This window comes from Elephantulus edwardii, unplaced genomic scaffold (assembly GCF_000299155.1).
Source record: "Elephantulus edwardii isolate Elephantulus edwardi_28Jun2011 unplaced genomic scaffold, EleEdw1.0 scaffold00541, whole genome shotgun sequence".
Lineage (NCBI taxonomy): Eukaryota > Metazoa > Chordata > Mammalia > Macroscelidea > Macroscelididae > Elephantulus > Elephantulus edwardii.
In genome coordinates, this window is record NW_006400291.1 from 125876 (window position 1) to 153000 (window position 27125).

Here is a 27125-nt window from a genome sequence, read left to right on the forward strand (position 1 = left end):
TTCAAGGCCTCAAACCTGTTCCTGAGATGGTTCTGAAATTCAGGTGGGATAGACTCAAAGTCATATTTTGGTTCCTGTGGATTTGGTTTAATTTTCCTCAGCTTCAGCTTGAACTTGCTTATGAGTAGTTGGTGGTCTGTTCCATAATCAGCTCCTGGCAGCATTAGGATGGATGATGAAGAGATTGAGATTGTTAACAACTTTAGTTTGCTTGGCTCCACTGTCAACACTCTTGGCACCAGCAGCCAGGAAATTAAAAGACGTATTGCAATGAGAAAGTCTGCTGCTGGGGACCTCTCCAAAGTACTGAAGAGCAATGGTGCCACTCTGGAGACTAAGGTGCATCTGATACAGGCCATGGTCTTTGCAATCACTTGTTATGCATCAGAGAGTGGGACAAAGACTAGGGAGGATAGAAGGCGAATTGATGCCTTTGAACTGTGGTACTGGAGAAGAGTATTGAATGTACCATGCACTGCTAAGAAAACAAACAGATTCATCCTGGAAAGGGTTAAACTGGGTTACTCCTTGGAGGCAAGGATTTTGGTTCTTTGTCTGACATACTTTGGACATGTAAGGATGGACCGGTCCTTGGAGAGGAACATCATGCTTGATAGGGTGGAGGGACAGCGCAGAAGGGGAAGGCCCTCTATGAGGTGGATTGATTCAGTGACTGGGGTAATCAGGATGGGTGTGTCAGAGACAGTGCGATCGGCACAGGATAGAGCAGTGTTTAGTGCTGTTTTACATAGGGTTGCTATGAGTCGCAAGCTACTTGATGGCACATAACAACAACAACAACAGCGTATTTTATCAACTATGAAAAGGCATTTGACTGTGTCATATCACATTGTAGCTAACTTTGGGACGAATAGGAATTTGAAACACCTGATTGTGCTTATATGAAATCTATATCTAGATTAAGAATCTGTTGTCTGAACAGAGCAAGGGAACAGTGTTCTGTTAAAAATCAAGAAAGGAGTGTGTCATTTGTGTATTCTTTCTCATTACCTTCTCCATTAGTATACTAAACAAATCATTTTGGAGGCTGAACTTTATGAAGAAGTATCTTGCTCACTGAAACTGAGGAGGACTTGAAGTGTTTGCTGCAGAAATTAAAGATTACAGCTTTCAATATGGATTGCATCTGAACATGAAGAAAACGAAAATCATCATTACCAGGACAATAGGCATCATCCTGGATGGAGAAAAGATTGGAGTTTTTAATGATTCATCTTGCTTGGATCCACAATCAACATTCTTGGTACCAGCAAGGAGGAAATCAAGAAATGAATTGCATGAAAAGTTGCTGTTAAGGACCTTTCCAGAGTACTAAAGAGCAAAGATGTTGGCCTAAAGAATAAGTGGCCCTGTTCCAAGTCATGGTCTTCTCAATTACTTACTGTGCATCTGAGAGCTACACAATGACTTAGAATGACAGAAGAATTGATGCCTTTGAGCTGTGGCATTGAAGAAGAGGATTGAACATATCATGGACTGTCAAGAGAACAAATAGGCCTATCCTGGAGGAAACCAGGCTGCTCCTTAGAGGCAAGGATTATGAAACTTTGAGCATGTTTCCAGTAGGGACCAGTCCTTGAAGAAGGGTATCATTCTTGGCAGGGTAGAGGGTCAGCCAGAGAGAGGAAGATGGACACAGTGACTGTGAAAATGGGTCAGGTGTGTCAGAGATGATGTGGTTGGCTCAGAATAGGGCAAGCTTCAGAGCTAATATAAGATCACTATGGGTCATAGTCGACTCGATGGCACATAATAACCACAGCACATGTAATAGTTACATATTATTGATATATATGCATAAATGATTGCTGTTGAGTAAGAATAAACTTGTAGTTGATTCTCCAGCAGGTCTTTACAGACTGTAAATTGCATAGAAGAAGACTGTTTATCTTCTTTCACAGAGCAGCTGGTGGGTTAGAAGAACCATCTGCCTGTGAGTTGGCAGCACAACTCTACTCATTAGGCCACAAGAGCCTCTCTCTCTCTCTTATCTATAATCTATCTATCTATCATCTATCTATCTATCTATCTATCTATCTATCTAATCTATCTATCATCTATCTTGTTGTTGTGTGCCATTGAGTTGGAATAGACTCATAGCTGAGGGTTTGCAGAGGTAGTAAGTAAATGGCAAGGGAAGATATTGTCCATTCTTCTCTTGCGGAGCAGTTGGTGGATTTGAATAATGTGCCTTTAGGAATGCAGCACAGCTTCTTACCACTAGGCCACCCATTAGATCTCCCTTATATATGCTGTTGTTGTATACCATTGAGGAGAGGAGATGGCCCATTCTTATCCCCATGGAGCAGTTGCAGCTGGTGGATTCAAATAGCATGCCTTTGGGATTACAGCACAGCTTCTTACCACTTGTTGTTGTTAGGTGCTGTCAAGGTGAGTATGACTCAGAGCAACCCTATGAACTAAAGATCTGAATCTGTTCTATTTTGCTCCATCCTCACACTCTTCCTGACACACAAGAGCCCGTTGCAGCAGTCACCCTATCAATCCACCTGGTTGAAGGTCTTCCTCTCTTTCACCAACCCTCCACCCGTTTAGTATCATGTCCTTCTCCAAGGAATAGCACCTCATAGCAACATGGACAAAGTATGAGAGCATCCATCATCCTTACCTCCAAGACCTATCCTCCAACACCACAGCTAAAAGGCATCAATTCTTCCTCTGTCATCTTCTCAGATGCTTAACAAGTGATCAGAAAGACGATGACCTGAATCAGAGGTACCTTAGTCCTCAAACTCACATCATGACTCTTCAGTAATTTGGAGAGGTCCTTAACTGCAGATTTCCTGACTGCTGATATCAAGGGTGTTAATTGTGGATCTAAGCAAGACGTTGTTGACAGTTTCAATCTCCTCTCCATTCATCATGATGTTGCCTAATGGCCCAATGGTAAGAATCTTTGTTTTCTTGACATTGAGATGCAATCCATATTGAAAGTTGGATTCTTTGATCTTCTGCAACAAGTGCTTCAAGTCCTCTTCACTTTCAGCAAGCAAGGTTGTGTCATCTGCATAATGCAGATTGTTGATGAGTTTCCAATTCTGATGCCACATTCCTCTTCATAGAGTCCAGCTTCTCAAACAATTTGCTCAGCATACAAATAGATATGGAGAGAGAATACAACCCTGACACACTCCTTATTAATTTTAAATATATCTATATTGTCATAGAGATATATGTGTGTGTGTGTATACTAAAATAGGCAGGTCTGGTGGTCTAGTGGTAAGGATTTGTGCTGCCAACCCAAAGGCACATGGTTTGAAATCACCAGTTGGTCTGCGGGAGAAACATGAGCAGTCTTCTCCAGTGGGATTTACAGACTATGAAAACTTGCTGGAGGGTCAGTTGGTTTTGTCTATGCAGCACATAATAACATATCATAATAAACTTAAGGGGGGGATCCCAAAGACCACCAAATAAAGCCTCATGTGGGCCTTTCACACATTTTATCCCAGGAAGTCTCCATTGCTTCTTAAAGGCACATGAGCAACTGGTCACAGCAGGGCAGGCTGAGGGGCAAGGCATTTTCCCTGCTTACTCCACTGTACTGACTAGACACCACTCCCCTTCTGTGCCACTTAAAATCACAGCTGTGAACCACTGCTTGTTTCCATAAGCAATAGCCCTAAGTGATGCCAAGAACAGGTTGGGGCCCAACAGTGGAAGGAAGAAGCAGGTGGGGCCTGGGCTGTCCCCCGCCCTTCTCCAGCCCTGCCATCTCACTATAAAAATAGTTGGGCAGCTGTACTGACGTGGTTATTATTGCACCGCAGCTCTCTCACCTTCCTGCCAGCCGCCCTTGACCTGCGATCTGAGCCGGGCAGGATATTGATCTGGGCTGCCGCTGCCAAGGTTTTCCTCTCTGAAGAGGTTTCAGCTTTGGGTCTGCAGCTATTTTTAGGCACGTGGGCTTCACCACAGCCGGGGACCTTTCTCGAAGTTACTGTGTGGCCAGATCTGAGGGGACACCCACAGCATTGGCACAGAGCACCTTCCCCACCCCAGACACCTAGGCTTTCTACTGGGGACAGGTTCTTCTTCCTGCTGGGGGCCCTTCCAGTCAGCAGCAAGTGCCTGAAATCCCACCATTTGCAAACTTCACCTTAGGGTTAAACCTCTTCTTTCAAATTGTAAGTCAGATTTGAGTCATTAACCAGTCTGTATGCACTAGTTGGGTCCTTTGCGGAGGGAAGCAGAGCACGAGCACTTAGGATGGAAAACATGGCTGGGAGAGGAAGATCAGGCAGCAAAATGGAGCTTCACGCTGGGGTCCAGGCTGGTCCTGCAGTCTACTTCTCCCCTGGGTGACACAATGCAACAGTTCACACAGAATCCAGTCTAGGTGCGGGTTCAGCTGGAACTTACCTCAAAGTGGATGGCCCCATTCCCATCAGCATCGAAAGCATTGAAGAGGAAGTGTGCATAGGCGGTGGCATCTGGCAGGAGTGAAGGCAGGGTTGAGGGTCCAGGTCCTCCAGGCAGCCCCACCTGGTATAGCCCCACTGTGTCTCCAGGATTCTTTTACAGCAGGACAGAGGCAGCACAAGGTGGGGGGGAGATATACCCCAGGATGGAAGGGGTGCCCACCCTCTGCAGCTTTGCCACACTGTGGGGCTTCCAGAGGGACCCTGGGACTGGGCTCTGGCTCACCTCCCTGAGGAAAAAACTGTGAGTAGATGAGCTTGAAGGTGTCTTCATCCACCAGGCCTGTGGGACACTCCTGCAGCAGAAGCCACCCCTCAGTGTCTGCCTCGCTGCCCTCCACTCTATGCCCATGCCAGGACTCCACAGGGCTGCAGGGCTCTACTCAGACTCCAGAGGGGAGAGGCAGGGAGTGCAGGATGAGCAGTGGCAGGACAGAGTGTGTGGGAAAGGGGTAGCTCTAGATACTCTCCCAGAGCTAGGTAGCAGTAGATGGGAGTGTGGACCTTTGGAAAACTCCTCCCCCTGACAGTTCTCCCACCAAGACCCCTGGGCTATTTCTTGAGCCCTGAGGTTTCTAGAGGGCCCCTTCTGCACTTCCCAGGCACGGTTCACTCACGTTCTTGAAGCCCCTGTAGAGGGATTGAAGCTCCTTCTTGGTAAACTTGGTCTGAGCCTGCAGCTGGTCCAGCCCTTCTGGCTGGTGGCGCACCGTGGAGAGCTCCAGGTCACTGTCACTGCTGTCTAGAGGAGACACACAGCCCAGGAGAGTGCTGCAGCCCCTCCTCCAGCTCCCTCTAATGTGTGTGCAGAGGCCAAGGAGCTGAAGTGGGCAGCCAAGCCTCATCTGCACAAGGACCACCTTTATTCTCCATGACTTCTTGGGAAGGGAGCTCTGGTGGCCTAGTGTTATGAAGCTGTGCTGCAATCCCAAAGGCCCAGGGTTTGAGTCTACTAGTTGCTTTGCAGGAGAAATCCCCTCCTACCACCTCTGAAAACCCACCGGAGGGTCAGCTATGGGTTGCTGGTTCAGACTTACGGTACACAGCAATGACAATCTTTCCAAAACACTTTCCAGACGATAGCTGAGGAAGGAGGAACTTAACCCTATGGGAAGTGGTCTTGCTCAGCTGATCAAACAGACCAGAGTCCAGGGGTGCTAAGGCTGTGGAATTTTCAGAGCAGAGTCCAGTAAAGGAGGGGGCTGCATGAAGTCGTGACCTCAGAATCCTGTGTGGAGGTTCCTCCTGGGGATCTGGCAAAGGGCTAGGCTGCACTTACTCAGGGTGAGATTCTGGCCTATGAGATGGTGTGGTATGGTGGGGCGAGGCAGAATGCATGAAGGTAGAGGCCTCAAAGGACATCCCAGAGTTCACACAAGGAAGAAATCAGTCCTGGCTCAACAAGAATGCAGTAATGACCAAACAATTCCCCAAATTTGGTGAAAAACATCAACCCACAGATCAAGAAACTTGTTAATCCTCAAAAGGAAATAAAAAACCCAAATAAAAATCACACCTAGGAACATTATGGTCAAACAATGAAAACTAAGACAGGCAATTCCAAAAGTCCTGGGTACGTGTGGGACAAAAGGGAACAACAGTAAAAATATAACTGACTTAAGTATGGAATGAAAGAGACAGCATCTTTAAACTGCTGAAGGGCAAAAAGAAATCTGTCTACCCATCATTTTACATTTAGTGAAAGAAAAAAATTCAGATAAATCAATGTCAGAGAATTTGTTGCCAGCAAAACTGTACTATGACAAAGGCTCACGGAAAGTTCTCCCAGATGAAGGGAGATGTCACCAGAAGGAAATTCCCATCTGCAGAAAAAGAACAGGCATAGTCTGAACTAAACACAGATAGAGCACAAACATCAAAACTCGAGGGATGCCATTAACTCAGTAATTAGAAATGTTAACCACTAAATGCTCATTTTAGAAAAGAATAAAAGTTTTAAATAAACAATCTAGGTTTACACTTTAAGAATGTAGGAATAGAGTATAAATAAACCCTAAAGCAGACCTAAAGGAAAGAGAACAAGGGCAGAGACCAATGAGGCAGAAAACGGCAATGCTGAAGAGAACAGTAATGAGCCCTAAGGGGCCCTCAGGAAACATCAGTGAAAGCATAAAACTTGTAAAACTGACAAAGAAAAAGGAGAAGAAGAAAATACAAATTACCAGTAATGAATGAAACAAGGCAAATACCTTGTGTGTAAAGGATGAAAAAGGAATATTATGAACAAGTCTTTGCAAATAAGTTCAACATGTTAAATGAAATGGACTAATTCCTCAAAACCAAAATTACTTGAACTAACAATCCACAATGAAATATATAATTTGCACAGTCCTAATAATAATAAGATGAACATAAGTACAAAAAAATCAATAAAAGAGAAGCAAACAGAATTTATCTGTTAAAAAATAATGCATCACACTGTGTTGGCTTTCTTGGAACGGCAGGCTGACTCAAAATTTAAAAAGAAATCAATGCAATTTACCATATTAACAGTTTAAAGGAAAATGAAATGACATATAGTCTTATGATTTTGTGCAGAAGAAGTATTTGACAAAATTTATCATAACAATCCTCAATAAATGAAGAACAGAAGGAAAAGCCCTTCACTTGGTAAGACCCATGCTGTGATGTGCCCTCAAGTCAGAATTGACTCATAGCTGACCCTCCAGTAGGTGTCCAGAAGCAGGAGAAGACTGTCCATCTTTCTTCCACAGAGCAAACCACGTGCCTTTGGGATTACGGTGCAGCTTCTTACCACTAGGCAGGCCACCAGTGCTTCTTGTTAAGCGACCCTATGTACAACAGCTCTGAACACTGTCCTATCCTGATCCAATCTCATGGTTTCCAACACACAAACTCCACATTACCCCAGTCACTGTGTAAATCCATCTTATCCCAGGGCCTTTCTCTCCTGTGCTATCCCTCCACTCTTCCAAGCATGATGTTTTTCCTCAGGACTGGTTCTTTCTGGGAACATGTCCAAAATATGTGAGATAGAGCTTCAAAATCCTTGCCTCCAAAGAGCAAGTTGGTTTCACTCTCCAGCACAGACTTGTTTGTTCTCTTAGCAGTCCATGGTATGTTCAATACCCTTTTTGAGCACCAAAATTCAAAGACATCAGTTCTTTTGTCATCCTTACTCAATGCCCAGCTCTCTGATGCATAACAAGTAATTGCAAAGACCATGGCCCAGATCAGATGCACCTTAGTCTCTAGACTGACATCTTTGCACTTCAGCACTCTGGAGAGATCCCTGAGAGTAGACTTTTCTAATCCAATTCATCTTTTGATTCCTTAACTGCTGGTGCCAAGAGTGTTGAGTGTGGACACAAGAAAGTGTTAATAATCTTAATCTGTTCTCCATCTATCATGGTGCTGCCAATTGTACCAGTGGTGACAATCTTTGTTTTCTTGATGTTGGGCTTCAATATTTATCAAAGGACTGCACTTCTTAACCTCCTGCAGCAGATGCTTAAGGTCCTCCTCAGTTTTGGCAAGCAAGGTTGTGTCATCTGCTTAACTCTAGTTGTTGATCAGTCTTCCTTCAATCCTGATGCCACATTCCTCCTCATAATGACGCTCCAAATGATCTGTTACACATACAGATTGAAAAGATATGGAGACAGGACACATCCCTCACGTACTCTTTTCCTGATTTTGAACCATGCTTTGCTTCTTGGTAAAGGTTTCGACATGAGCACGCTCAGGTGTTCTGGGATTCCCAATTTCCTCAAGGTTAGCCACAATTTGTTGTGATCTGCACACTCAATTGCCTTTGCACAGCCAATGAAACACAGATAGACATTCTTCTGGTATTCCCTGCTTTTGGCTAAGATCCATCTAATGTTGGTTTATGATGTCCCTAGTGTCACGGCCTCTTCCAAACCCAAATTAATCTTTGTTGATGTACTGTCCCAGTCATTTTTGGATAATCTTCAGCAATATTTTGCTTGCATGTGATATTAGTGATATTGTTTGATAACTTCCAAACTCTGACGGATCACCATTTTTTAGAACACGAATAAATATGGATCTCCTCCAACCATCTGGCCAGATAGCTGTTCTCCAGATTTCTTGGCATAACTTGGTTAGCATGTGCAGGGCAGCATCTATTTGCTGAAATATGTCAATTGATATTCCATCAATTCCTGGAGCCTTGTTTTTTGCCAATTTCTTCAGAATAACTTGAACTTCTTCCTTCATCACCATTGCCTCTTGGCCATACTCTGTTTCATGATTTTCTTTTGCATCAGCCAATTCTTTTGGGACAGTGACTCTGTGTGCTCCTTCCACCTTCTTCTGTTAATGCTTCCTAGATCATTCAATATTCTTCCCATAGCATCCTTAAGTATTGCCTCTTGAGGCTTGAATTTGTTCTTCAGTTCCTTCAGCTTAAGAAATTCTGAGTCAATTAAACCCTTTTATTCTCTGACTCCAGCTCTCTGCACATTTCATTATAATACTTTACTTTGTCTTCCTGCACTATCCCTTGAAATCTTCTGTTTAGCTCTTTAATTTCCTGATTTCTTTCCTTTGCTTTGGCTTCTTGGCCCTCTATTGCAATATTCAGAATCTCTTCTGACATCCATCTTAGTATTTTCTTCTTCCTCTGTTTTTTTGTAACGACCTTTTGCATTCTTCATGGATGATATTCTTGATATCCTCCCACAGCTCATCTGGTCTTCGTATCAAGGTATCAGTACAGCTAATATAATTAATGGTGCAAAACTGAATACTTATCACTGACTACCTTCTCACCAAGATTGGGATTTCTCAAGTTTAAAGAACTAAAGGACAAATTCAAGCCTCTAGTTGCAATATTGAAGGATTCTATGGGCAAAATCTTTAATGATGCAGGAAGCATCAAAAGAAGATGGAAGACATAGACACAGAGGCAATTGTACAAAAAAGAATTGGCTGACACTGAACTATATCAGGAAGCAGCATATGATCAAGAATTAATGGTAAAGAAGAAAGAAGTTCAAGACATCTGAAAGCATCAGCAAAAATAAGGCCTTAGGAATTAATGGAATACCAATTGACATGTTTCAACAAATATGCTCATTAGAAATTTGGAAGGCAGTTAGTTACCTGGTCAGCCAACCATTTTGTTCCAATTCCCTAAAAAGGTGACCCAACAAAATGTGGAAATTATCAAATATCATTAGGTCACATATAAGCAAAATCTTGCTGAAGATTTTTCAAAAACAGATGTAATAGGAAACTGCCAGAAATTTAATTTGGATTCAGAAGAGGCCATGGAACTAAGGCTATAACTAAGGCTGATGTCAGATAGATCATAGCTGAAAGCAGGTAATGTCAGAAAAAATGTTTATTTGTGCTTTATTTACTATACAAAGACATTGCCCTACAAATTATGGGTAATACTGAGAAGAATGGGAATTCCAGAACACTTCATTGTGCTCATGTGAAACCTATACATAATAAACATAAACCAAGAAGTAGCTGATGGAACAGAACAAGGTAACACTATACGGTTTGAAATCAGGAAATATGAAAACAACTATGAGGTATCATCTCACCCCAGTAAAAATAGCAAAATTTAACAGAACAGCAAGCAACAAATGCTGACAAAGTTGTGGAGAAACTGGAACCCTTATTCACTGTTGGTGGGAGTGTAAAATGGTGCAACCACTGAAGAAGGCGGTGTGGCGCTTTCTCAAAAAGTTGCAAATAGAGATAACATTTGACCCAGGAACTCCACTACTGGGAATATACCCTAAAGAGACCATAGCTTTCACCCAAGTAGATGTATACACATCCATGTTTATTGTGGTTTTGTTCACAATAGCAAGGAGTTGGAAACAACCTAAGTGTCCATCAACAAACGAATGGATAGAGAAGCTCTCTGGTATATTCACACAATGGAATACTATGCTGCATTGAGAAACAAGGAACTCATGAAATATTATTCAAAATAGGTGACCCTGGAGGACATTATGCTGAGTGAAATATCTCAGTCACAAAAGGGCAAATACTGCATGGTGCCACTGTTGTAAAACAGGGCTGACATCGGGGTTGGGGGGAGATTGAGAAAGATGGGATAAATAATGTATACTGCATTGAAACAGATGAGGGAGAAAACTGTTTAAAAGGGATATGTTATTAGGTATTATTGTCATGACAGGAGTCCAGAACGAAGGTGACATAGTGGACTGGACCTCAGGGGAGGTATTATAAAACAATGAAAGAATTTCTTTTACTTTTCAAAGAGAAGCGTGTACTGGGGGTGAGAGGTGTGCAGGAAGAAAAGTGCAATGATGAATGACCAGGGGTAAAAAAAGAAATCAGGAAATATGTGCATCAGAGTTGAATCTTTCTCTGTATCTATTCCATATGTATATTGAGCAAATAATTTGAGAAGCTGCACCATTTGAAGACAAATGTTACATCAGTGTTAGAGGAAAACTCATTAATATGTAGACAGCATGATCTTCCTTCCAGAAAGGGAAGAGGTCTTGAAGTACTTATTGAAGTAGATAAAAGTATATATACTTCAATATAGTTTACACGCCAACATCAAGAAAACAGAAATCCTCACTGCTGGACCAAAAGGCAACATCATTAGAGATGGGCTGTCATCTAACTTGGATCAATTATAAACATCTACAGTAACGGCAGTCAAGAAATCAAAAGGCATGTTGCAATGTGAAAATCTAGTGTCAAGGACCTCTCCAAAGTACTAAAGGGCAAGGATGTCAGTTTAAATGCGAAGGTGGGCTTGATCTAAACCAAGCTCTTTTTAACTGCTTCCTGTACATCTGGAAGTTGGACAGTATAAATAAGAGTGACAAAAAAAGACCATATGCTTTTGAACTGTGTTGCTGGACATGAGTAATGACTACTCCACGGACTGCCAAAAGAACACACAAGTCTCTGAGAGGAAGTGCAGCCAGGGTGCTCTTCAAAGACGGTGAAACGTCACTGGATGTGTTTGGCCGAAGGAGGAGCCAATCCTTGGAAAAAGAGCATCATGCTGGGAAAGGTCAAGGATCAGAGAAAAAGGCCTTCAACAAGATGAACTGATACAGTGACTAACCATGGGCTTGGACATATCACAGATCGTGAACACGTGCAGGGCAAGATTCAGAAGTGCAGGTCATAGGGTTACTATGAGCAATAATGCACTTGATGACACTTAACAACAACACAACACGAAGACTGGAAACAAGACAAGAATGCTCTCTCTCATTCTAGTCATCATTATCCTAGATATCCTAGCCAGTATATGGCAAGAAGTAGGGGGAAAGAGGACTAAAACGTATAAACATGATAAAGAACAAACTGGTCCTCTTTGCAGATGACATGATTATCAGTTCTCATAGGTCGAAGTGTGTCCCACCAAAACTTGTGAATTTCACTGGACCAGGATTCTCAGTACTGTGTGTTTGGTCTCAGTTTTATGATCTGATATAATCACGTGTTATAAATCTTAGCCTCTAAGCTTGGATTATGGTTCCATTTGAAAACTCTGTAATGTTACAAGGTATTATTGTTGTTGTTGTTGTTGTGTGCTGTTGAGTTTGAATGGACTCATAGAATGACTGATTTTTGTACATTCAATGATTTGTTCATTGCAATACCTTTTTTCATAAAAACAGCACAGCGACTTTACACATGGACTTCCCCAGATGGACTGCACAGGGATCAGACCTACAACATCTGTGGAAGAAATTGTTGGTGAAGCTCAGTATCAGCAATCAAAACTTGAACATGTGCTGACCGTGGACCAGACCATTAACTACTCATGTGCAAGTTCAAATTGAAGAAAATTGACACCAAGACATGACCTTGAGTCTATCCCACTTGAATTTCAAAATCATCTTAAGAATAGGTTTGTAGCATTAAACTCCAGTGATCAAATACCAGATGAGTTGTGGTGGAGATTAAGGACATCATCTATGAAGACTGCAAAACGTCACTAAAAAGAGAAGAAAGAAAAGACCAAAATGGATATCAGAAAAGACCCTGAAAATGGCATTGGAGGATTGAGAACCCAAAACAAAGAAAGATGCTGAAGAAAAAGAACTCAGTTTTATAAGAACAAATACTACATTATTAGAAAAATAGAAGGATAACTAGTAAGACATGGATAAATGTCCAAAAGGGGAATGAAAAGGAATAGGGACAGAAAAAGGGGAGGGATGGAAATAAGTAGAATAGTAGAGTTTACTGGGCAGATTGGAAGGGTGGATGAGGAATAGGAAAGATTCAATAGGACTTGAAAAGATACTTGAAATGATAGATGTTCTTGTTGTATAAAATACCATGTATATGAGTGATTTCATGAAGCACAATGTAAATGAAAGATTGTATAAAACACAATGTATATGGTTAAACACAATGTAAATGAATTGTTGTATGAAAACCAATACAAATTTAAAAATATTGTATCTGTATAGCACCCTGAAAATCTTAACTGAAGCAATGATAAAGTAATGTTTAACTGTTGTAGAGTCCAAACCGACCCATTGCTGAGCCTCTGGCGGGTTTTCAGAGGAAGTTAATAGAACGGGAGGAGACTGTCCATCCTTCTGCCATGGAGCATCCTTTTACCATGGTGGCCTTGAATGGCATGCCTTCGGTATTTCAATGAAGCTTCTTGCCACTAGCCCATAGAGCTCGATGTTAAGCTAGAAAATAATTTATTAAACCTGCATAGCAATTTAAACATAAGATTTTGTCCAATCCTTTGGTATTACAACTTCATAGTAATCAGGAAGTTTGACACAACTGTATGTATTACCTTAACCTGATGAAAATTATGTGCCAAAAATCTACAAAATATTCTAGATTTAAGCTTTGGGACCAGCCAAACTTGGCCACAATCACCACTAATTAAAGCCCTGCCAATTTTCCAAGGAAATATTGAAATACAAATAAATAGTATAAATATTGTGGAAAAAAGGGGGAAAGCTAACATTATTTGTAGATAATATGATCCCTGTAGGGACTAAAAGAATTGACTGAAATGAGAGTTCAATATATTTGCCAGATATAAGATTAACTTTAAAAAATATCAATAGCAGTTTTCTGTACCAGTAATAACCACCCAGAAAGTACAGTGAAAATAAGATAAACTGATAATAGAAAACAAACAAACCACCAATCCACAAAAAAACCCTCCACCAAATCATTAAAAAAAAAATCAACTCTAAAAACCATCTATTAGTTAAGAAAAAAAGAACTACATAGCATGGTAATCTGACTAAATGAAATATACAATTTTAGATGAGGTCACTTAATATAAAGATATAATTTCTTGTCAAAGTAATTCCAATTTTAAGACAAAATAGCAATAAGAACCTCAACTAGTTCTTTACAGAACTTTGATCAACTTAACTCCAAGATTTTATGGAGAAATAAAATACTAATAAAAATATAAAAAGGAAGAACAAAGCAACACTAATACAGAACTAATACCAACAGAAGCATAATTATATCAAAAACTGTGTTGTTGCTGTTGTTAAGTGACGTCGAGTCACAGGCAACTTACAGCAACCCTACGAAGGAGAGTCCTCGATACTTGGCTGCCTTTCATCCTCTCTCCAGGTTCATAGGGTTTCCGGAGGCAAGTTATTATGGAAGTGGATGCCACTCTTCCTTCCAAGCGTCTTTTAATCGGGGAACTCCACCCCACTCTCTGTCCGCATTGGGTAACCAACCATTAACACATTTGATACATCAGTGTCACAGTGTTCAGCCTCACAGCAACCAAAAGTGACCGCGGTACAGCAACTAAAAACTGTGTAGCTGGTGATATGAAAAAAGGGGATAAACACAACATCACTAGAAAAAAGAGGCAGGCACAGAGAGGTTCCCAGGAATACACGTATCAAAGGAGGACAGTGTTGTTATGTGCCGTCGAGTCACCTACGACACATAGTGACCCAGTGCACCACAGTTCTGAACTCTGACCTATCCTGAGTCAGTCTGTCTCTGACACACCTTTCCCCATTACTCCAGTTACTGTGTCAAACCATCTCATCCATGGTCTTCCTCTCCTGCACTGTCCTTTCACCCTTCCAAGCATGATGTACTTACTTCTTCAAGACTGGTCCCTTCTTGTCATGTGGCCAAAATATGTCCAATAAAGTTTCAAAATCCTTGTCTCCAGAGAGCAAGTTGGTTTCATGCTCTCCAGGAAAGACCTGTTTGTTCTCTTGGCAGTCCATGGTATGTTTAATACTCTTCTCCATCACCACAACTCAAAGGTTCAATTCTTCTTTTGTCATCTGTAGCCATTGTCCAGATCTCTGATGCATAGCAAGTAATTGCAAAGACGATGGTCCAGATCAGATGCACCTTAGTCTCTAGAATGACATCTTTGCCCTTCAGCACTCTGGAGAGGTCCCCGAGAGCAAATTTTCCTAATCCAATTAATCTTTTGTTTCCTTAACTGCTGGTGCCAAAAGTGTTGAGTGTGAACACAAGTAAGTGGAAAGTGTTAACAGTCATTATCTCTTCTCCATCTATCATGGTGCTGCCAATTGTACCAGTGGTGACAATCTTTGTTTTCTTAATGTTTAGCTTCAATACATATACAAGGACTATAGTCCTTGACCTCCTGCAACAGATGCTTAAGGTCCTCCTCAGTTTTGGCAAGCAAGGTTGTGTCATCTGCTTAACTCTAGTTGTTGATGAGTCTTCCTTCAATCCTGATGCCACATTCCTCCTCAAAGTCCAGCCTTCTGAATAATCTGTTCTGCATAGAGACTGAAAAGATAATGCAGACAAGACACATCCCTGACTCACTCCTTTCCTGATTTTGAACCATGAACTATTTCTTTGCTCTGTTCTGATGGCTGCTTCCTGGTCCAAGTATATGTATGGAACAAAAAATGCCATTCTAATGAAGGTCACAATTTGCTGTGGTCTACACCGTCAAATGTCTTTGCATAGTCAATAAAACACAGACATTCCTCTAGTACCCTCTGTTTTCAATCAAGGCCCATCTGGCCTTGGCTATGATGTCCCTAATGCCATGGCCTCTTCTAAATCCAGCATGCACTTTGGTAGTTCTCTGTCAATGTACTGTTTCAGTCATGTCTGGGTCATTTTCAGCAGGATCTTGCTTGTGTGTGATATTGTTTAATAATTTCCACAATCTATCAGATTACCTTCCCCCCTCCCTTCTTTTTGGATTACCTTGTTTTGAAATGGGAATAAATATAGATCTCTTCCAGTCAGTTGGAAAGGTAGCTGGCCTACAGACTTCTTGACACAGCCTGGTGAGCATGTCCAGGGCAGCATCTGTTTGTTGAAATATGCCAATTTTTATTCCACCAATCCCTGGGTCCTTGTTTTCAGCCAATTCCTTCAGAGCAGCTTGAACTATCTCCTTCATCACCATTATCTCGCCTTTATGTTTTCTAAGTGTCTTGTTACCCTAATACAAATCAAGCACAAGGCCTGGGTTGAGGTGTTTGTGGGGTATCTCACTCTGACTCCTCTATATTGTTACTGCAAGAACACAGCCTGTGGTAAGCATAAGGATGCCCACCATTGCCTCTTGGACACATGTTGTTCCATGAAATTCTTCTGTGTCACTCAAATCTTTTGGGTACAATGACTCTGTGTACTCCTTCCATTTCCATTTGATGCTTCCTGTACCACTGAATATTCTGCCCATAGCATTTTTTTTCAGAGTACAACAGTATTTAATGGTCAAATACTCATACATTGTTACAATCAGCTATAGAAGCTGTGTTGGAGGACAGTATCCAATCCTCCCCCATACCAGGCAAACTACTATTGGGTATGAGCCAGCATGGGCTGGGTCCAAGTCCTCATTCCTAGGGCCTGAAGGAAGGACCAGTATGCCATTATATATTCATTCAATAAGGGAGGAGTATACCCCACATGCAAGAAAACCCCCCTGTCTTCAGTGTCAGATGGGATGGGGATAAGGATTAGTTAAAGAGGAAACCACTGATGGGATGGTCTAATATAAGCTGTTAACAGTTCAGAGGGATAGGAAGATCCCCCTGGTCCCCATTTCCCAAAGGTGCTCACTTTCCCAGCTTCTTCATTCGGTCATCTATGCTGGCAAAGTTCCCCTCAACTGCGGCCAGGTTTTCACGCATGGTTGTCTGCACCTGGGTCAGGAAAGTAGTATTGTCCTTGAGGGAAGTGGCAATCATCTGTTGAGTGGTATCCAAGTGTGTCAAAAGCTGACCAAACTGCATAGCTTGTTCATGCAACTCTTTGATGGAAATGAGTCTCTGCACCAGTTCAGCAAGGGTGGAGGCAATAGAGCTCCAGCACTGTATGGTTTCATATAGCTGATGTACCTTGCTCTGTGTATCTGCATCTTCTACAAAAGCCTTATGTTTTGCAATCTCATTCACCTTTCCTAAGACACTCTGTAGCCGAGCCTCCACTTGATCCAAAACGGCAAGGTCCAGGGTGCTCACCTTTGCTTGCAATAGCTCTACAGTCTCCATAAGACACGTTCCTTGTAGACCCGCAGAAAGGGGATTCTGAGCATCCTGATCACAGCGTACAGTTGCTTCCAGCTAGCTGTCAGGCGCTTCTCAAGTTCAGTCACTTTGGCAGCTTGAGAGAACTTGTCCTGCTCAGGCCGAGAATGTAATTCATAAGTGACAAGGTTGCTATCTGGAAGAGCCCCATTGGTGGTCTTTCCCTTTGAACCAATGCTTTTGCTATTTTTTGTTGCTTCTAACTGCAGCAGCAGGCACTTAGCTAGAGCCCCATCAGGGTCAGTGAGGTTGATTGCAGCATCTGGTCCCAGCAGTTTCTCCAGGTGGGAAGCAAGCAGCTGCTGCTTCAGAGCTGCCAGCTGTTTAGCCAGTACCCCAGGCGTCAGCTTCTCTTCAGTGGCTGATTCCTTCACTGTTGTCTTGATTTTCTCAACTTCAGTTGTGAGTTCTTGGACCTCATGCAGCAGTCACTGGTACTTTTGCTGGGGTGTTTCCTTTGCTCCCAGTTTCCAGATTTCATAGTTTCCAGATTCATATCCTGTCCTCTTGGTTTTTCCAATATGATTTGAGAAACCAAGTCCCTTTGTCCCCACTCACTTGTCCTTGAATTTGTCATAGGTAGCATTAGGATTGACAATGATGTGCTCCACACTTGTGTTTGTCAGTTCTTCCGCACCAAACTCCGCATGATCATCCTCAGGTAGGTCACTGGTTTCATAAACATCTGGCTCATTCCTGGCAATGCCGAGAAGGTCGGCGTATTTAGGGTTTGTCATGGCGGCGGCGAGGTGGGGTTGGGGGACCAGGACCTCAGCAGTGCCTGGGCTGGTGTTCGGGTAGGGGAGATGCTGAGTCCCTGCCCATAACATTTTTAAGTATTACCACTTGAGGCTTGAATTTGTTCTTCAGTTCCTTCAGCTTAAGAAATGCTGAGTGAGTTGGTTCCTTTAGATTTTGACTCCAGCTCTTTGAACATTTCATTATAATACTTTTCTTTAAAAAAAGTTCTTTTTTTGCCTTCCTGAGCTGCCCTTTGAAATCTTCTGTTCAACTTCCTTAATTTCCTGCTTTCTTCCCTTTGTTTTGTCTTCTCAGTGCCCTATTGCAAAATTCAGAAATTCGTCTGACGTTCATCTCAGTCTTAGCTTCCCCGTCTGTCTTTTGCACTCTTCATGGATGATATTCTTGATATCCTCCCACAGCTCACCTGGTCTTCTTTCATTAGTGTTCAAGGCCTCAAAGCTGTTCCTGAAACGGTTTCTGAGTTCAGATGGAATAGACTCAAAGTCAGATTTTTGTTCTTGTGGATTTGATTTAATTTTCTTTAGCTTCAGTTTGAACCTGCATATGAGTAGTCGATGGTCTATTCCACAATCCTTGTTTACAGCTGTGGTTCTCCAACAAGTGTTTCCACAGATGTAATCAATCTGATCCCTGTGTAGTCTGCCAGGTGAGGTCCATGTGTATAGTCACTGTGTTTCTTATAGAAGGTATTTTCCATGAATAAATCATTGATTGCACAAAATTCTACCACTCTATATCCAGCCTCTTTCCTCAAGTCCATGTCTTCTGACTATTGATCTTTCTTCCCTGCTCCCAACTTTGCATTCCAGTCACTCATTACTGTTAATGCATCTTGGTTGCATGTTTGATCCATTTCCGACTGCAAAAGTTGATAGAAATAATGCATTTGCTCTTCTTTGGCTCTGGTTATTGGTGTATATTTTTGAAAGATAGCAGTGTTAATAGGTATTCCTTCTGTGCATATGGATATTATCCCGTCACTCATGACATTTTATTTCAAAATGGATCTAGAACCTTTCATTTCCTGCACTCTGTCAAATCAGTTCTCACTCAGAGTGATTCTGTGTACAACAGAACCACACACTGCCCAATCCTGCAGCATCCTTACCATCAACAGTTTGCTTCAGTCCATTACCAAAGTCACGGTCAATTCATCTGTCTGCGGCTCCTCTCTTTAGATTGCCCACAACCTTACAAGGGAGAAAATGTGCTGCCAATGCAAAGGTTTGGAGTTCAAATCTACCAGCTGCTCTTTTGGGGAAAAATGAGTAGTCTCCTCAAACCTAATCATGAGGCAATCGCTATGAGCTGGGGCCAATTCAGTGGCAACAAGCAAGCACAACTGTACTGACCAAGCTTTGAATGTACACTAAATGCACTTACCTTCCACAGTGGCTCTAGCAGGGAGCCTGTCCCTGCTATAAAGCACTTACCCTCAACAGTGGCTCTAGAAGGGAGCCATCCCTCCTCCACAGTGGATCCAGAAAGGGGCCGTCCCCACTCTGGGTTGGGCCTCGGATGCTACCTCCACTTTGGGCATTCCTCACTGCACTGGAGGAGGCTGAGTGAGACACACACGCATGTCCAAAGGCCCCTCAACTCTACAAAGTTGCAGATGCACCCAGAGCATCTCTCAGATAGACCTTGATTCTCTGGTCCCTGGCTCAGACATGTCACCAGCCCTGATCCACATCTATGTATATCTGGGAGCTCTGGTGGCCGAGTGGCACCAGATTGCCCTGCAATCTTAAAAGTACATGGTTCAAGGCCACTCGCTGCTCTGAGGGAGAAGGACTGACAATCTCCTGTGAGATTACTGCCTCTGAAAACACATAGGAGGGCTAGCTATGGTTTGTTTCACAGCAACAGTAGCAACAACGTATCTAGGGAACTCAGGTAACTTAGTGGTACTGAGTTGAACTGCCAATCCAAACGTGGTCGTTATGTGCTGCTGAATCAACCATAACTCTCAGTAACTCTATGAACAATAGCTCTGAATCCTGCCCTGTCCTAAACCAACCTCAATGTCTCTGACACATCTTACCCCATTGCCATGTTCACTCTGTCAATCCAGCTCAGCCAGGTTCTTCCTCTCCTGCACACCTTTCAAGCATGATGACTTTCTCCAAAGACTGGCCCCTCCTGGCCACATCCCCAAAGTGTGTGAGATGGAGTGTCAAAATCCTTGCCTCCAAGGAACAACTTAGTTTCGCACTTGCCAAGACAGACCTGTTTGTTCTCTTGGCGGTCCACAATATGTTTAATACTCTTCTCTAGCACCACATCTTAAATGCATCTTTAGTCACTGTCCAGCTCTGTAAGCCTACGAACAATGGCTCTGAACCCTGCCTTATCCTAATCTCACTGTCTCTGGTATACTTGAGCCCATTGTTACAATCACTATGTCAATCAATCTCAATCTTTCTCTGCCCTTCCACCATCAAAGCATGATGTCTTTTTCCAAGGACTGTCCCCTTCATATGCCCAAAATATGTGAGATGAAGCTTCACTATATTTACCTTCAAGAAGCACTCTGGCTGCACCTTCTCCAAGACATGTCTATTTAGTTTTTTGGCAGTCCATAGGGTATTAAGTATTCTTTCCCAACACCACGGTTCAAAGGCATCAATTGATCATGAGGGTAAAATTATGCACAAAGCTGTGTAGGGCACAGTACAGAAAGACCGCTTGCTCCATGCTGGCTACTCTCACTGTCATCAGCATCTTCCACGTGGCAACTCAGCCCCAGGGGCTGTAGGGTTCTAAGGCTTTACTGGTAGTGGGTGTGATAGGCTCTGCCAGAGAGGAGCATATTCAATTGTGCAGTTGGTGCAAGACCAGCACTGTTTTCTCCTATAGGATCACTGTATACTGGGCCCTGCGACTCCTAACTGTATCAGTTCCCACCAAATTGTGTGCGCAATAAACAGCAGGTGTTGAGTCAATGCAAACTATAAGCCAAGGTTGGCATATCCTGATTTTAAACTTAGTGAGTACCGGGCAGTGGGAGCAAAGTACAGTTCTTGTCCTTCCCTTTAGGGGAGCCATAATGATGGCCTCTGAGAGGGGGGTACTCCAGCCTGGGTGGTACTGGCAGGCTGAGCTGTGAGGGTTACAGTCCAGGTGGGGGAAGGGAAAGGAGAGTTCCCATATTCCTCACAGGGGAGGGGGCCTAGCCAAGCCCCCCTACACTGCCCTCTGTGCCCCACTGCCTGTGGGGGCCTGGCCTTGACCTCCAGGCAGTCCTGAGCACAGGAAGCACCACACTGAGGGGGACCCCATGGCCTAGAGTCCTTGGCTGATTCAGGCTTGGAGCTGCTGTTCCCACTGCTCTGTTCTTTCTCCCCTTCCTCACAACACTCTCTCCTCCCTTTGCTGAGAAAAGCCCTCACACACTCCCTCACTGGAACTGATGCGTCACATATCCTGATTAACATAGCATTCCAAACTCCATGTCCAAGCCAGAACCGCTGACCTTCCTGCAGTTTGCTCCTCCCAGGCCTGGCTCTGGATCTCCCTCGTGGTCTGCTGGTCTCAAAAACAACTCACTCCTTTTGTGCCAGGGGCAGTACTGGGCCACGAGAACATGAACTCAGGCCCTCAGGCCCCCAGGAGCTATCCCCTACCCAAATGGGAGAGCTTGACTCGCTATCACACACATACCACAGACATATATGCACCACATAGCACACATACACACACACACTCCCTTCACCAAACACACATCATACTACACACATGACACATACACCACACACATACACATGTACCATACACATGACACACATACAAAGACCATACTCACTACACAAAGATGCACCACACACACCCTTCCACACCATACAACCTCCCACACACCATACACACAGTGCACCATATACAGAACACACCCACATACCACACCCCTCATATGAAACACATGCACATAGACACACCACAGACAGACACCACATACCCTACCACATGAACACACACACACACACACACACACACACACACACACACACACACAGGGGTCACATACCTCATCACAAGAACATACATACACCACACACAGAGGCTCCACATAAGCCACCACATGAGCACATACACATAGCACACACACAGGCACCACATACCCCACTGCATGGACGCATAAATGCACACACCACACACACACAGGCACCACATACTCCACCGTGTGGACACATACATGCACACACCACACACACAGGCACCATAACCCACACCACATATATGTACTACACAAACCACACACACCATACACATGCACATATACCACACACCCACACCCACACTAATGCCCACTAATCTAAATGACTATGGTTAGGATCCCAGACATCAGGATAGACCATCAGGACTATAGGGGTAGGGCCTGATGCTTTCAGGTCTGATGCTCAACTCTCTTTAGATGCTTATGTGGGGGTCTCCTCCCACATGATCATGTGTGTCAAGGCCATACATGGCATCACTGATGCTTTCATGTGTCCATAACCACATTGCCAGCATTCATGATGACTGCAGATACCTGATGTCCACTTGCAGGTCAGGGCCTGGGGAGGCTACAACATCAGCCTCTGACCAGCAGCCACATCATATGAACTGTGGTTGTGAGATGTGTTGAGTTAACCATGGCTCATAATGATTTGATGAACAGTAGATGGGAACCCTGAGATACTCTGTGCCATCCTCACAACCTCCATCATGTTCTGACCTATGGTCACTGTGTGAAGCCCCTACTCTGTCCGTGCTCATGACCTCCATCATGTTCTGGCCTGTGGTGACTGAAGTCCCTACCCTGTCTGTCCCCACAATCTCCATCATGTTCTGACTTGTGGTCACTGTCACTGTGTGAAGAAGCCCCTACCTTCTGCAGTCCTCAGGACCTCCATCATGTTCTGACCCATGGTCACTGTGTGAAGCCCCTAACCTGGTCAGTCCTCACGACCTCCATCAAATTCTAACCTGTGGTCACTGTATCAGGTTTCTACCTTGGGCCATCCTCAAGACCTCTATCATATTCTCGCCTGTGGCCGCTGTCACTGTGTCAAGCTGTCGAAGATCTTAGAGGATAGTTATTTCTGAGAGGAGATAGTGGGGCCTCACCACTGATGCCTGACCCACAGAAGTCTCTGATCCAGGGATCCGACTCCATCTTCCTGTAAGCCACTTTTTCTTTGGCTTCCGGGATACAGGTTCCCATGTTCTTCTCACCTCTGGAGCCAACCCTTCTCATCTCCCTTCCTGTTCATCTCCTTTCTCCCTGACCTGCTGATGCCAGAGGGCCCAGGGCTCAGTCCTTAGACCCGCTCCCTTTACTATCTCATTTCCTAATCATACAGCCAGCCAGTATAGAACAGGGTTCAGACCCATGGTTCATAGGGTCACTGTGAGTTGTCTGTGACCTGACAGCACCTAATGACAACACAATTTGGCTCTACAGTCTGTCACAACCAGTTCTGAGACCAATTATTCCGAGGTACTTCTGAATGGGCCCTGAGCCATCAGCTCTTCAGTCAGTGACCAAACATGCTAGCAGCTATTTGCACCACCAGGCCTTAGAAGTGGAGGAGGGAAAGGGAAGACAGAACCTGAGACTAGGCTAGAAGGATTCAGGACAGCCCTGCTGCCTTTGAGGGTGAGGGAAGGTGAATGGGAGCCAAGGAAAGCCAGTGAGTAGAAACTGGAAAAGACAGCTGTGGTGAAATCTGTTCCTTTATTTAGTTCCTTTTCTTGACTCTTTGGAAAGACAGGATGGAGATTTCTCCCACCCTTCCAATTCCTTAGATGATGAGTCTCTCTCCAACCCTTTCTTGTTGAAAGTGAGGAAGACTTGAAGCACTTATTGCATGCAGAATATCAAAGAATACAACCTTTAATATGTATTGCATCTCAATATCAAGAAAACAAAGATTCTTACACTGGACTTATAGGCAATATCATGATGGATGGAGATGAAATTGAAACTGTCAACAACTTCATCTTACTTGGATCCACAATTAACACTCTCTGTACCAGCATTTAGGAAATAGGAGACTCATTGCACTGGGAGAGTCTGCAGTTAGGGTCCTCTCCAAATTACTGAGGGGTAATGATGTCAGTTTGAGGACTGACAACTTGCTAAGTATCTGAGAGTTGGACAGTGAGTAAGAATGACAAAAGAAGAATTGATACCTTTGATGTGTGGTGTTGGAGAAGAGTACTGATATCTCACATACTTTAGACATTTTGATAGGAGGGGTCTATTTCTTGAAAAGGGACATGACGATGGGAAGCATGGAGGATTGTCAAAGGAGAGGAAGACCCTTGACCAGGTGGACTGATATAGAGACTGCTACAAGTTCACGAAAAGTGAGGATGGTGCAGGATAAAACAGGGTTCAGATATGTTGTTCATAGGGTTGCTATGAGTTGTACTCTACTTGATGGCACCCAACAACAACAACACCACCTTAGAACTTGAAGAGCACTTGAAACATCTGCTGCAGAAAATAAAAACTGCAGCCTTCAATAAGGGTTACACCTCAACATCAAGAAAAGGCAACATCATAATAGATGGGGAAAAGACTGACGTTGTCAATGACTTCATTTTACTTGGATCCATAATCAATACTCATGGTAATAGCAGTCAAGAAATCAAAAGATGTGTTGCACTGGGAAAATCTCCTGTCAAAAACCTCTCCAAAGTTCTAAAGAGCAAGGATGTCATTTTAAAGACAAAGGTGCATCTGGTATATAAGTTCTAGTCTTTTCAATTGCCTCCTATGCATCTGAAAGTTGGACAATATACTAAGATGATAGATCTAATTCTTTGATTTGGAATGCTGAAGAAGAGTATTGAGGATACCATGGACTGCCAAAAGAACAAACAAATCTATCTTGGATGAAGTGCAACCAGGTTGCTCCTCAGAGACAAGGATGGTGAAATTGTCACTTTGGGCTTGTTGTTAGGAGATGCCAGTCCTTAGAAAAAGACATTATGCTGGGAAAGGTCAGAGAAAGAGGAAGACCCTCAACAAGATGGATTGACCCAGTGACTGTAACAAGGGGCTCAAGCATGTGGATGATGAGGATGAGGGCAAGATTCAGATCTGTTATTCACAGGGTCACTCTGATTCATAATTGGCTTGATAGCACCTAACAACAGAACTCCTCTGAGAAGCATCTCTGATTTAGTCCCTACCCCAGATATTTGCTGCTTTTATCAGGCTCATTGATATTTCCTAGGTTAGGTTGTAAAAACTTGATATGATGATAATCAGCCTCCATCTTACAGAGACTGGTTACTAGACTAGGCAACTGAGGCAAATTGTAGCCTAATTTGTAAATGAAGTGTCTGTGGCCTCCCAAGAGGGGACTGGTCAGTTCTTGGCCCTAATGGGAATGCAGGACTTGACATTGACAAAGAGCCTGTGTATTTTAGCAGCTAGTCCACAGGGTTTTGTTGGGGTTTTTTAGTTAGAAGAAGCAGAGGTAAGAAAAATCAGAGAAAGGTTGTTGTTGTTATGTGCCGTCAAGTTGCTTGCAACTCATAGCAATCCTGTGTACAACAGCCCTAAACTCTGCTCTATCCTGTGCCAATTTCACTGTTTCCGACACACCCAACCGATTACCCCAGTCACCGAATCAATCCACCTCCTAGAGGGCCTTCCCCTCCAGAGCATGATGTCCTGCTCCAAGGACCGGTCTCTCCTTACAACATGACCAAAGTACATCAGACGAAGCCTCAGAATCCTTGCCTCCAAGGAGCAGCCTGGTTTAACCCTCTCAAGGATAAATCTGTTTGTTTTCTTAGCAGTCCATGGTACCCACAATACTCTTCTCCAACACCAAAGCTCAAAGGCATCTATTCTCCTTCTATCCTCCCTAGTCATTGTCCAACTTTCTGATGCATAACAAGTGATGGCAAAGACCATGTATCAGACACACCTTAGTCTCCAGAGAGACACCATTGCTCTTCAGTACTTTAGAGAGGTCCTTAACAGCAGACTTTCCCATTGCAATACATCTTTTAGTTTCCTGGCTGCTGGTGCTAAGAGTGTTGATTGTGGAGGCAAGCAGACTAAGGCTGTAAACAATCTCGATCTCTTCACCATCCATCTTGATGCTGCCAATTGGTCCAGTGGTGAGAATCTTTGTCTTCTTGACATTGATATTGGAGGCTGCAGTCCTTGACCCTCTGTAGCAGGTGCTTCAGGTCCTCCTCAGTTTCAGCAAGCAGGGTTGTGTCATCTTCATAATGCAGATTGTTGATAGATCTTCCACCAATCTTGACCCCACATTTCTCCTCATAGAGCCCAGCCTCATGGATGATCTGTTCTGCATACAGGTTGAAAAGGTATGGAGATAGGACACATCTCTGGTGTACGCTCTTCCCAATTTTGAACCATGCAGTGTTTCCTTGCTCTGTTCTGATGACTGACTGCCTCTTGGTCCAAGTATAGGTTTCTCATTATCACGATCAAGTGTTCTGGGATTCCCATTCTTCTCAGAGTCAGCCACAGATTGTTATGATCCACACAGTCAAACGCCTTTGCATAATCAATGAAGCACAGATTGACATTCCTCCGGTACTCTCTGCTTTCAGCCAAGATACATCTAACATTAGCTACAATATCCCTAGCACCATGACCTCTTCTAAACCTAGCCTGGACTTCTGGCAATTCTATGCTGATGTGCTGCTCCAGTTGATTGTGGATAATCTTCAGTAGAATCTTGCTTGCATGTGAAATCAATGATATTGTTCTATGGTTTCCATACTCTGTTGGGTCACCTTTCTTTAGAATGGGAACAAATATAGATCTCTTCCAGTCACTTGGCCAAGTGGTTGTTCTCCAGATTTCTTGATACAACTTGGTGAGCACGTCCAGTGCAGCATCTGCTAGCTGAACTATGTCAATTGGTATACCATCTATTCCTGGGGTCTTATTTTTTGCTATTTCCTTCAAAGCAGCTTGAACTTCTTCCTTCATCACCATAGGTTCTTGCTCATATGTTGTTTCATGAAATTCTTCTGTGTCTGCCAATTCCTTTTGATACAGTGAAAGCTGAGCGAGTTCAGCCCTTTTGATTTTCTGACTCCAGCTCCTTGCACATTGCTTTTACTTTGTCATCCCATGCTGCCTTTTGAAATCTTCTGTTCAGCTCTTTAGTATGTTGAATTCTTCCTTCTGCTTTGGCTTCTCTGTGCTCCAGTGCAATATTCAGAGTATCTTCTGACATCTATTTTGGTCTTTTCTTCTTCCTCTGTCTTTGTAATGAACGTTTGCACTCTTCTTGGATGATACCCTTGATATACTCCCACAATCATCTTCACTCATTTGTGCTCAAGGCTCAAACCTGTTCCTGAGATTGTTCTGAAATTCAGGTGGGAT

At 43.4% G+C, this 27125-nt stretch overlaps 1 protein-coding gene and 1 pseudogene across 2 annotated transcripts in view; both read right to left on the minus strand.

Moving 5' to 3' along the window:
• KCNIP3 (Kv channel interacting protein 3, calsenilin) overlaps positions 1–27125 on the minus strand; it is a 172437-nt gene that overhangs the window by 8925 nt on the left and 136387 nt on the right. For both annotated transcript variants that reach the window (XM_006903219.1, XM_006903220.1), the window contains 3 exons: positions 5081–5205; positions 4690–4759; positions 4405–4475 (listed from right to left, as the gene is read on the minus strand). In XM_006903219.1, the coding sequence (XP_006903281.1) occupies positions 4405–4475; positions 4690–4759; positions 5081–5205 (266 nt within the window). The remainder of the gene's footprint in view (positions 1–4404; positions 4476–4689; positions 4760–5080; positions 5206–27125) is intronic.
• Positions 16517–17724, minus strand: LOC102869874 (annotated as a pseudogene).